Source organism: Prosopis cineraria, unplaced genomic scaffold, assembly GCF_029017545.1.
Source record: "Prosopis cineraria cultivar Desert tree isolate PC_DT_omini unplaced genomic scaffold, ASM2901754v1 PC14, whole genome shotgun sequence".
NCBI lineage: Eukaryota > Viridiplantae > Streptophyta > Magnoliopsida > Fabales > Fabaceae > Prosopis > Prosopis cineraria.
The window spans coordinates 31,004,327-31,016,482 of record NW_026555345.1 but is presented as its reverse complement, the minus strand read 5'-3'; the positions used below and the strand labels follow the sequence as shown (position 1 = coordinate 31,016,482).

General features: G+C 34.9%; 2 protein-coding genes across 5 annotated transcripts; both read right to left on the bottom strand.

The window, feature by feature from the left end:
- Positions 1-2,337: 2,337 nt before the first annotated feature.
- Positions 2,338-2,811, bottom strand: LOC129292488 (glycine-rich cell wall structural protein 2-like). Its single transcript, XM_054930038.1, has one exon. It carries the CDS (start codon positions 2,809-2,811, stop codon positions 2,338-2,340), a length of 474 nt encoding a protein of 157 aa, XP_054786013.1.
- A 2,745-nt stretch (positions 2,812-5,556) lies between these two features.
- On the bottom strand, positions 5,557-12,101 carry LOC129293498 (probable alkaline/neutral invertase D). Of its 4 annotated transcripts, XR_008589168.1 has the most exons (6): positions 11,961-12,068; positions 10,779-11,168; positions 9,109-9,540; positions 7,634-8,192; positions 6,006-6,365; positions 5,557-5,901 (listed from the first exon to the last, which is right to left on the bottom strand). XR_008589168.1 is itself a non-coding variant. In XM_054931503.1 (5 exons), the coding sequence occupies exons 2-5, from the start codon at positions 11,154-11,156 to the stop codon at positions 6,070-6,072; spliced, it is 1,665 nt and encodes a 554-aa protein (XP_054787478.1). In that variant the 5' UTR covers positions 11,157-11,176; positions 11,961-12,101; the 3' UTR covers positions 5,557-6,069. The 4 variants fall into 4 exon arrangements, 3 of the variants coding, with proteins under 3 accessions (XP_054787478.1, XP_054787477.1, XP_054787479.1); XM_054931503.1 differs by having other exon boundaries at positions 5,557-6,365; positions 10,779-11,176; positions 11,961-12,101; XM_054931502.1 differs by having other exon boundaries at positions 5,557-6,365.
- Between the last annotated feature and the right edge of the window lie 55 nt (positions 12,102-12,156).

Here is a 12,156-nt window from a genome sequence, read left to right as displayed (position 1 = left end):
ATAATTTTTTATATGTGAAAAATGAAAAATCCATAAAATTTTATCTTTTATTTTGATGATATTTTCCATATATATTAAAAAATTTATTTTTTTTTATGTTAGGGTTTGAATTATGGTACTAAACCAAAAAAGTAGAATAGTCTTAATTTAATTTATAGAGGCTGGTTCACAAGTTGGCTTTATACCTATCTATGATTATTATTGATAGTCCAGCTTTATAATTTTCTTTGCAAAATTATTTAGAATTGTGTCAGTTCAATCAAATAAAATCTTGGTTAAAATATATTTTTGATTCTCTAATTTTATACAAGGTTTTAATTTAACCCTTTAACTATAAAAAATATCTTTTCACTCCTATAACCTTGACACTGTGACCTTCAAATGATTATTTTTTGTATTAGTCATTGTTATTTTAGAAAAATTAAACTTTATCTATCAACATTTTAGAATAATATGTTAATATTTAAAAGTTTAATGTTAAAATTTAATGTGATAAAACTCATGGTGTTAGGATTAAAGAATTAAAAAACACTTTAAAAAATTAAGGGATTAAAATGAAACATTGTGTAAAGATAAAAGATTAAAAGTATGGTTTAACCTAAAATCTTATACTACCTCTGTCCTATATTATAGAACACTTTTGATAGAGATTTGGCACCCTAAAATATAATACACTTTGATCAAAATAAGGTTTTATTTATGATACTCCTACTTTTCTAATATTATTTAATATTCTTTCATTAATGAAGTATTAAATTAAAATTATTTTTAAAAGTTTACATTTTTATTTTGAAAAAATAAAGTTGAAAAATATATTTAATGAGTTTTATTGATATACGTAATTTTGGTTAAAAGTATCTTATCAATTGATGATAGAGAGAGTATGTCGTTATTTTGAGACTTTTTTAAGAATAGAGCACTCCCTCCGTTTTTATATATAAGAGAAAAAAATTGTATCATACAGTTTAAGAAAGTTGATTAACCATAATAATTATGTGTGAAAATAAAAAAAATTAAACTAAAATACCCTATGTTAATCAATATGAGCATCCATAAATTATTTTTTGATAATTAAATTATGAGTGATGATTTAAAAAATATGTAATAAATATTTATTAAAATAAGTAATTTTGCTTTTATAAAAAAATAAATAAAAAATGATAGTTTTTTTATAAATAAAAACGGAGGGGTACCTCTTTAATTTCTTAAATTTTTTCATCTCTATCATAATCAATAATTAATTTGTATTTACAATCACCTAGCATGAAATTTTTTTATTGAGCAAAGTATGAACGGTGTCGTGAATCGGGTCTATGCCAAAAAAAAAAAATTTGGAAGACTATAAGTACAAAGAAAGGTGAAATTGCGAGGCATGATCAATTAAAATGGGGTCGGCTTATATGCACTATTATATATATATATATATATATATTGGCGGTGATTGCATGATTAATTAGTCTTGGTGATAAGCCTTACCCTTGTTCTCCCCTTTTGGGTTTTGTTAAAGAATGGTTCATGTGCTTCACAGTATATACAGTTTGGTTCTTGATGCGTATATAGGCTTGGCGACTCCAACATACACCTTGTCCTGGTAACACCTGCCTCGTCATGTGTTCTGATTAAAGATTATATATACCAATCTCCGACTCTTATCTACTCAAATTATGTAGTCAATCGTATCATTGCACATTGCGTCAAATTGTCTGACCCAAACCTTTCATTTGGTCGTGATTAAATTATTTTTTTGGCCCAACCTTTGGTCTCCTGATTAACTATATACCAATGAACTTAATTTGATGTATTATTAATTTCTACCATGTAATAACAGATTTCATGTCATTTATCAAACCAACCTCACACACACACACACATAGCTGACGACTAGCACTAGCAATAGATTTCTTGCATACAAACCACACCATATTATTTGTGACATCAGTATTAATATTAATATTAATATCACTACCTCGAACACAAACAATACACTTCATTATTATACCCTTCATTGGCTACGGGTTCAGTTTTGGTACTCATCTATAGTGCTCATTACTTGATGAGCATAACAATTAAAATTTATATTTTTTATTTTTATTTTATATTTATTATAAAAAATTATAGAATTTTAATAAATTTATTTTATCATCAATCTAAATAATAGAGATTTAATATAGATAGTCTAGATTGATGATAAAATTGATTTATTAAAATTTTATATTTTTTATTTTAATAAATATGAAATAAAAATAATATATTTAGACCATACGAATTCCTTATGAGGTGATGAGCATCAAAACTGAAGTCACAGCCCTATAAAGCTCCATCCACCAAATGCATCATTTACCCGTAGTTATTTCTTCCCCTCGAACTGGACGACGGAAAACGGTTGCCACGGCCACCACTCCCTCCTCCATAGCCACCCCCGCCGCCACCAGAGCCATCAGAACCGGATCCAGAGCCATAGCCCGCACCGTACCCGGATCCTGAGCCGGACCCATAACCGAAGCCATAGCCGGAGCCCCTGCCGAAACCGGAGGGAGAGCGGCCGGATCCAGAACCGTAGCCCCAGCCGGTGCCGGGAGCGGAGCCCCAGCCCCAGCTGTAGTCCCAGTTGGGAGAGTGGCCGGAACCGGTGGCCCCGGCGGGGGTTGCAGTCTGTGGAGTCATCTGGTACGGGAAAGAAGCGAGCTTTCTGGAGGCGTCGTTGCCGGGGGCAGCAAGAGCGAGAGCGAAAGCGAGGAAGCAAGAGAAGGGGAGGAGGTTGGATAGCATGTTGGGATTTATGAGGGTTGACGTGAGGGGTATGTGGTGCATGACAGCGGTTTATATAGGATAGTGGCTTCGAGCGACTTGTCAAGTTGTCATGTTCTCTTTCGTCTCATCTTTAATTATTTAATTTGTTTAGTTTCTTCGGCCACAACAGTGTAGTTTTTAACTAGTGGGTAGATATTGATTTTCAGTGCTTGCTGGATAGATAAAAGGTGAATACGTGTTGGCCGGTAATTACAACAAATCCGAGAGAAGGGGTTAGGCTCAGCCACGCCTGATTTGCACCACCCCCTCCTATTAATAATTAATGAGAGTGATTATTCGACCACTCTTTCGTCCTTTGGAACCCTTCTGCTATCGCTTAGCTTCCTCCTTCTAATCATCATTCTTCCGCCACTCACCCACCAAAGCCACAACACAACAGCACATACTTTCAAAGTGCTTTTTGTAGTCGTACCAGCTCTTTTTAATTAGTACATACGTCAAACAGATAGACGCAAATAAGTTTTACATACACAAATCTGGATTTCTCACCTATTCTTGCATTCATGGAACTGCAGCCGGCGGTTCAATTCTCTCTTCTTTTAGTGCATGTTTAATAAACCTATCACATTCTAAACTAAGCTCGCCTTGAATTTTATTTTTAAGACGATCTAAATTTCTTACACAACATCTATCACTATACAAGCTTATCTATTTTTGGAGCGTGGGAAGTCGGAGTGAGTGCACACAGAGTTCTGTCGTGTTATATAGTTGGGGCGTGCATATGCATCTGTCAGCTTCATGCGCGTTTCGGCCACCACTCTTTTCCCTCTTCTGTTTTCCCAACTACTACTTTTTATTTTTCCTATTTGACACCATCATGGCTATATGTTTATGTATATAACATATTTATCCGCAACCTATTTCATACAGCCGCAACATGACAAAGCATTGTTAGATATTTTCTCAAGCTAGTTACAATGTTGTTTCCATATATAGTTTCAGTTTAGCCTACTTTGTTCAGCTTTTTCTGTTCAGTTTAAGTTCTACTAGTTTTGCAAACTTCTGGTTCACCCATGAAAAGTTCTCCATTTACCATAGCACGTAGTTATATTCTTCAACTAACCCATCGGGTAACATAATAAAATACCAAATAGAATATTAATTAATTTCATACCAAGTATAGTTAATAGGTGGAGTAAGAGGAATTCAATTCTATGTTATACTTTGTGAATTAAAAAACTTATGTCAAAAGTTAAAACTCAACCACTGATTATGAAAATTGAGCGGTGAATAAAGTTATTATAACTCTGGTTGCTTCTAAACATTTGACTATATTTAATTTATATCTGCTAGTCTAATACTCCTCAATAGCCCATCTTCTAAATCACCACATGACATTTCATTTATATAAAACTATAAATAAAAATGGTTTAAAGTGAATATTAATTTGGACTACTCAATTGCAAGCTTAATGATGAGTTATAATGTGATCATGTGAGCCTAATAGACATATTTTGATAAAAGCATTTGATATGTATATTTCCTCAATGCATAGTTTAATTCATTGTTTGTTCCAAGTCCTAACTAGTCCTTCTTATTACAAGATAATAAAAACAAAATTAAATCAACAGATATATCATCAACAAAGGAATTGTGAAAGGTGCGAAGAAGAAGCTGAAGAACAAGTACTGGCAGCATTTGGCAGCCTTAATGCTGCATCAGTATAACTGCAAAAGTCATCCTGAAGTCCAGGTTGACACCCCGTGAAAAGATTATAATTAATTGTATTATAAGAAACCATGCCTTAACACAACAGCTCTGGAAATCTTGAACACGCTTATTTTATATTGAAATCATAGGCAAAAACAATATCCTTGAAATTTTTTTCCGATGTTTTTCCCTAGACTATTTAACAGAAAATGTCTTAATATATAGACTATAAGATCGAATATTTACTTGCCTAAAATTTAGGGCACACAGGAAGTGGCATCCCAGTCGTTCACATGGAAGCAAGTGAAGTATTGCGGTAAGTTGGGCCCTTAAAAACCCACTCAAAATAGTTAATCCATCTTTTGACTTATGCGTCTGTTCGTGTCCATCACTGTGGGCCATTGCATCCATTTGCAAGATTCTTATGTATTTTGTGGCCCAAACCCATGTGGACAAATGCAGAAGATATTTTCAGACCATTTATTGTACCTTATCATATCGATGAGAAATAAAAATAAAAACATGATTATATATATATAAACAATAACACTCATAAAACAATAGAAGTGTCGAAAAATGAATAATGCTACATGTTAATTCATTTTCACGAAATTCCTTTGATATTGAGTGCATAAATTTTTTACATTTAGAATTGGCAATAAACCCCTTCAACTTTTAATGATTTGCAAATAAATTTGTTATTGTTACTCAGTTCTCTAAACTTATTTATGAATAGTTGTTGGAGCTGTTCTTACTATATATTTTATTATATGCCTAATAATTATAGGCCTTAGCTCATCAAAATAAATCAATAAAATAAAAAGAAAAAGAAAAAGGAAAGCTCGTATCCCCTATACTTTATGCTATACTACATCTTGCTACGAGGTGGACAGCAATGGTGGATAAAGACTAACTAATACTACTGGTTTCAGAAAATTTAACTACTTTAAATTTTGATTTGTCTGTTAGCGTTAGTATTGGTAGTGCAATATAAATGTTGTTCTGGTCTGGCTGTAGTAATAGGAAACAAAAAAAGAAAAACATGATCATGTCACAAACACAAGCAGCAGCAGCAGCAGCAACAACAAGCCTTCATCTCATTAGATAGTTATGTCACAAACACAAGTCAAACAAAAAAAAAAAATTGAAGAGAGAAGTGAAGCATTAAATATGAAAATTCCAAACTTCATATGCGACATGTTAACACAGATATTTAACATGAATTCAATTTTAGATTTCAAACGATTTTTACTTCGTTTATCTTCAAAATGCGTTTATATCCGTGATTAGAAACTCTCTCCCAAAGCGAAAAAGGTAGGCAGAATCTAATATATTTCCGTGGGTTTATACGGCATGTGGGAACTTTGCATATATGAGCTTGTAAGCGTCCCTCTCTTATTTGGAGAAAGCGTGGCGCAAGTCTAGGCAGCAGCCGCCACTCTACACGAAGTCACAAGCCACGGTTTGAATCAAGCCAACGAGCGATGAAGGCATTGGCCGAGAAGCATAAACTGTTCCTGTTATTAAAAACAATAATCTCTCACCTTTTAAGCGTGTGTTTCTTTTCTGGTTCCTTTTTTCCTCCAATTAATCTATCAACTGAACCTTTTAGCAAGTCCAAGAAGATGATCTTTTAATAACTGGCTTCATCTGCTTGTCTTCTTCCAGGGAAACCATGCCCAGGTGGGAGGGGTCCTCCAACATCATCTTCGCCACCAGATAACCTGCTGTAGACCATGTTTGATATTTTCTTGCTTGTTTCCCAACATATCTCCCAAGTTTACCATCATAATACTCAGGCCACCCATCCTTCAGCAAGCGATTCTCAGCTAGCTCAATTGCTCGTCGCGCTATTTGTGGCCGCCCCGTTTTGATGCAAGCAGCCGTTAGAACCCACAACAGCACTGCATTCGAGACCAAACGAAAAGCTCAAAAGGACAGCCATAAAAACAAGGTGCTTATATTGCAAAACATGTTGAGAGAACTGGTGCCTCTGATTCACACGTTTTAGACTATTATCCCATGAAAGCGCGGAAAAAAAAAAATTGACTAAATATAAGCAAAACGTGGTAGCACCTTCTGTAATTGCCAGATAACTAATATTCAAACACAGTGCATTAGCACATTCCCCTTAAGTGCTATTATTGTCCTACTTCGTTTAAAAAAATTGCTGACATGGCGTCATTAGGTCGATGTATTTTAAATACATTATTAGATAGTACACACACAGTTAGACATAGAAATGAGATATATTTGTATGTTTATGGAAGATGACTAATGGCCCCATGATTGTACAAACATAAAAAAAGAAACATCATTGTAAGTAGAGGAACCTGAATGTCCAGCTATCAGTCTACTTCAGAGAATGATAGTAGGGAACATGTTTACCTTGTCAGACTTACTTAGATACTAGTACAAGATTTACACAAGTATTTAAAAAAAAAAATAACGCATGTCTATTGGATTGTACTGAGAAGCTCTTCTTACAGAGGCAAAGTAATGCATGCACCAAGAATTAGACTTAGGCAAAAGTTTTTCACGTACTCAGATACTGGATCATAAGAATTAGACATTTTTTAAGATACTCGATCTTAAGGTGTTAAACTCTTAAGAAATCCACTTTCCATATATTTAACTTAATAACGCACGCCTAAAAACTAGATCATTTGGCATTTTCTAAATGTTATTTACTAGGGCAAGTACCTTTCTTAAACAAAGGAATTTACTTATTGGCATTTTCTAAATGTTATTTACTAGGGCAAGTACCTTTCTTAAACAAAGGAATTTACTTATGTGTAAAATATCAATAAAAAATGAGTAATTAAAAGTTGGTGGCAAAAGATATATTTCAATCAAATTTTAATTAACCACTGCCCCCATCCAAGAATGTTTAAAACATCATCCTAGAAAGCAAATCAGGCCATCCATATAAAAACACAACAGATAAGCAAGACTTACACTTATGTGGTCAACTCCAAAAGTATATTGCGCAAGTCTCAATCATTACTATAGATCTAGTGATTTCAGCATGATCGCCTATGACAAACTAGTTTTTTTGGCCAAAAGTTAGATATTATTCGCTACTGAAGATATAAAAACTTTTGAAAAAATTATTGACCGCTCTAGTTCAATGCATTTTGCATAACTAACCATGAGAAGAGAAGGGAAGCACCTGGCCAAGATCCTCCATTATGATAACTCCATCTGGTATTTTTGGGATCACAACCAGTAATAATTCGCCACTCGTGGCTCTCTATTGCAGGATAACAGACTTTTAGGGGCATTTCCCCAACCAATTCATCCCATTTTGCTTCAATAAGATCCATTATGGCCATTGATTGCTCTGGAGTTGCAAGAGAAGATAGAATCGCAACACAGTTACCTAAAGCAAACCATCGGAAATCCATCCTAGCAGGACTGACATTTCCTATGAAGTAGCCACCACGTGTTGGCATAAAATCAAACACCCAGTCTGGGATTGAATCAGGAATAACATTAAACTTGTTTACTGCAGTATGTGAGTACTCCTCAGTCTTATACCGGTAAATGTCATTTAGTTGTTGGAAATCTAGCCAAAAGTAATTACGCATGTGAAAACTTAGTGCATGCAAACGCTTTGCAACACGCTCTATACATTCTTTCCCCTCTGCATCTTGTTTCAACATTGCCAAAGCACATCTCAATGCCATGAAGAAAAGCGCTTGAATTTCTATAGGGTAGCCATAAATACCCTGTAAAAGGAAAGAAAGAAAGAAGAAACTAATAGAAGTTGCGACAAGAGAAAGCTTATCTAGGAACATTTGAAGACTATTCATTATGTCAGGTATCAAATAATGGAATACGACAGAACCTTGTAATAAAAACTGCATATTGCATCACCTTGCACTGCAAAATGCTCAACCTTGTTATGAACAATGGAGTTCAACTAAAATGGTGCTTATGGAAAGAACAGTCACTGAATGAGATATTTTTATTGGGAATTGATTATTGTACTGGTGTACTTTACATCTAGTTGCAAATCAAGATCTATGTACAGAAGTGAAATCTGAAAATTATAAGAAAATTACACAGATGAAAAAGTTTACAAGAAATATGTTTCTCAACGTTTATAATCATGGTTATAATTAAATTTGCAACAATAAGCACATATTATAAATCCACCCCACCTGATGCAAGTAGATGAAGACATAGAAGCATAAATTACAAAGTAGCTATTATATAAAATTATTAAGCTCCTCGCCGTCCACACAGAAGCACAAATGATCCGATTTTAATTTCCTAAAGCCATTCTGACTAAATCTAATCTTGGCTGGAAAAACATGAACTTCTTTATGATCTTACTCAAGCATGCATATCTTCACATCTGTCTGCTTCTTACGTGACCCATTCATATATTCAAGTGCTTGCTTAAAGAAAAAAACTGACACCAAAACCAAATTTGGATGAACAGTAGCAAACACAAACAAATAGTTATTTAAATGGGAAAATCTTATCAATTTATAAGTCAAGTCAAATTGATGTTGATATAATTCCAAATACAAAAGTGAAAAGTTTCCTAACTACTGAGTTAGGAACATAGAAGCTGTCAAAGCAATATGCAATATCAATATTATTGACATATTGAATTGACTAGACAGTTTGACTAACCATTCTTCGGTCAACCATGCAGCATCCATCAGCACAAAGCAGAGTTGGGAATGTATCAAACCCCTCTGACAAACACAGAGTCAATATCAGTCTCATTCCCTTTTGACACTCTGGTGTTTCTGCCAAAGTTAAATCCCCAGTAGTCTTTGTGTATGCACGAAGCAAAATGATCCACCAAAATCCAGAATCAACAGGAGCAACTCTTCCAATCGCACTTTCACCGAAATCTGCAATAATAGTATCTGTTTTCCTAATAGGATCATGAAGAACTTTGAAACTAGCTGGCATGGCACCTTCACCCAGCTTAAATCGATCTATTTTTTTTTCCCACCCTTGAAGATGAAGTGTCTTCAATAAGAAGTTCTTAACTATATCTGGTTCGCCATTCATCAGAAAGGCCAGAGCACTAGGCACAAAATCTCGAACAAAAACCTGTAAAGTAAAAGGTGATTGATCAATAAGAAATGTTCCATTAAATACATTTCATAATGAACTACATGTTCAACGCCTTGCATTAGTACATGAATATTAGACGACTTAGTCCTTGACACTCTGAGGTGTGTGCCGAACAACACTCATAGAAAAGCCAAGAGTTTCATGCCTTAAGGCTTAAACAACAATCTCTCATGGACAGCAATCTATTATGCACATCTAGAGAGATATGTAGGTCCAGTCCAAGCATTGGCACCTCACCAAATGCGCCTGGCAGTGCCTTCTCTAATTGCCATTTATCCTACCAAGGTAAAAAAAAAAAAAACAGGGGATGGCTTTTTTTGGGGGGGGGAGATGCAGGGCATTTCACTTGTAACATTTATGTCCAAGCGGTAAATCAATGCTTGTGCCAGCTTTCTCTGATTGTTTGATTCTGGACTGCTTCTCAATTCTGTTCTTTGCTTCGCTCAAGTTTGTCATGCAAAAATCGTCTAGAATAGTTATTTCCAAAAACAGCACAGACCAAGATTATATGTTAGACTACTAAATTGTCATTGAAACACTTGAATTCAAAATTCTAACATCAGAAATATCCAGTTCTTTCAATTGTCATTGATGGTTTTCAGTCAATTTTGAACCTAAAATGTGTGTCAAATACATACTAGAGCCTCCATTTTTTTGTATATTATATCATAAAGGACGAAATTTCATTTATCAAGAGGAACCTGAGGTTGTTATATCTCAATTTTTAAGTTGTTATGCATGGCATATATTATATTGTAAACTAGTGTGGGTCCCATATTTTGTATAGACTTTGAGAAAGGAGCCGCACTATTCACAGCTCATGAAAAGTGTAGCCTGTTAGTGTTTCTATATTACATATAGATTACACAATAATTTAAGTTGTTATATTTCAATTATGTTGAAATTCATCATGTTTTAAATTGTAAATTACGCAGTAACTTAGGTCGTTATATCTCAATTCATATGTCTCCTATTGTAAGCGACTTAATAACCCTCAAGATTATATGATGTCCCAGGTTCAAATTTTCTTCAATTACTTCTCAATAATTTTTTTTTTTTTGGTTCCAAGTGAAAAGACGCTGTCTAGCAAGCATATGTCAGTGCCTAAATTTCTTAACTCAATCAGCTTACCATAGCTCACAAGTTTTAAAATTAAATAGTAGTCACCCCAAAAAAATAGAATGAGATCTTTCAGTATGAAATGAGCTGTTTACCTGATCATAGTTTAGAACTTCCTCAGATTGATGATCAACAGCTGCAATTGTGCCAACTGGTTGGCCTCTAAAATATACAAGGGATTTTCTAAGGGATTCCCATGCATCAGCAACTATAGGGTGAGGCTCAAATGAGTTCCGCATTGAGGAAGCTGGAGTGTCAAGACCGGATCTATTTCCAGGTGAATATGTCTCAAAATTGTCCACTCCTCCTCTTGCAAAACCAATTGACAGTTCACTGAGTGACCTCTCATCAAATGATCTTTGTCTCTCTATGTTCAACCTTGGCTTGCCAAGGAGACGTGAGATGTCATAATCATCCATATCAGAGATAGAGCTGTTCGAGTTGACAAACTGAAATTCCGCAGGCCCGTCCATTTTTCTCCACTTCTGCAATACTGAAATGATTATAAGAAAAAATAGAGGGCTACGTCCAGAAAATACATGCCCAAGGTCAATCACAACACTGGAAGAAACAATGTGTTCATAAATAAAATAATAAACTCCAAGGAAGAAAGCATACAGCCAGTGATTTCATCTGAAAATTAAAGCATTCTTACGAATCACAAGTAACATAGGACACTTGTTTAGGAAAATAGATTCTCTATAGTCATTCGATCATGCAGTCAGAGAGAAAGTTATGCAAGAGAAAGTGACAGTATATTGGTATACATCTTATCATTACACTTCTTCACCCCCCCTTTCTCTGTTTTCAAATGCACCACACGCAGTCAATCATTTAAAGTTAGAGAATCCACTAAGCAGTTTGCAGATACTGAAACAACAAATGCCACAGTAAAGAAATAACTTATTTTGGAGGAAGGAAAAACCTAATGACAAAGTCAGAGTTTCACCGTCTGGCAAATATAATCAGAGTCACAGACAAATATATCAGTATGAATAATAAACAACAATATTGCATGAGAGACCACCGAGAAATTTCACTCACGGACGTACTGAAACAAGCAACAAATCAGGATCCAACAAGAACGTTAAAGAGCGTCATTATCACACGACTCAGACAATGTTCCACGAGGAAACACGCATAACGGTCAAATTGTGAGGCCAGACAAAGAAACAAGCTCAATTCACCGATACATAAAAAAAGGAATAGATCTGAAGCATTGTTGAGAAGAAATGAGAGAGAAGGAGAAAAGTCAGAAAGACGCTGGAGGAACGAACCTGGAGGAGAGATGAGTGGCAGCTGGGAGAAATATCCGACGGAGGATACGGCGGGTGGCCGCTAAACACCACGGAGAATGGTGATCGGAAAGGTGGAAGAAGAAGAGGAAAAAAAAAAAACAAGCATGTACTTGAAAGGTGGTATTTATATGAGAAGGAAAGGAGAATGGCAGAGCAAGAGAGTGTCGCGAGAGAG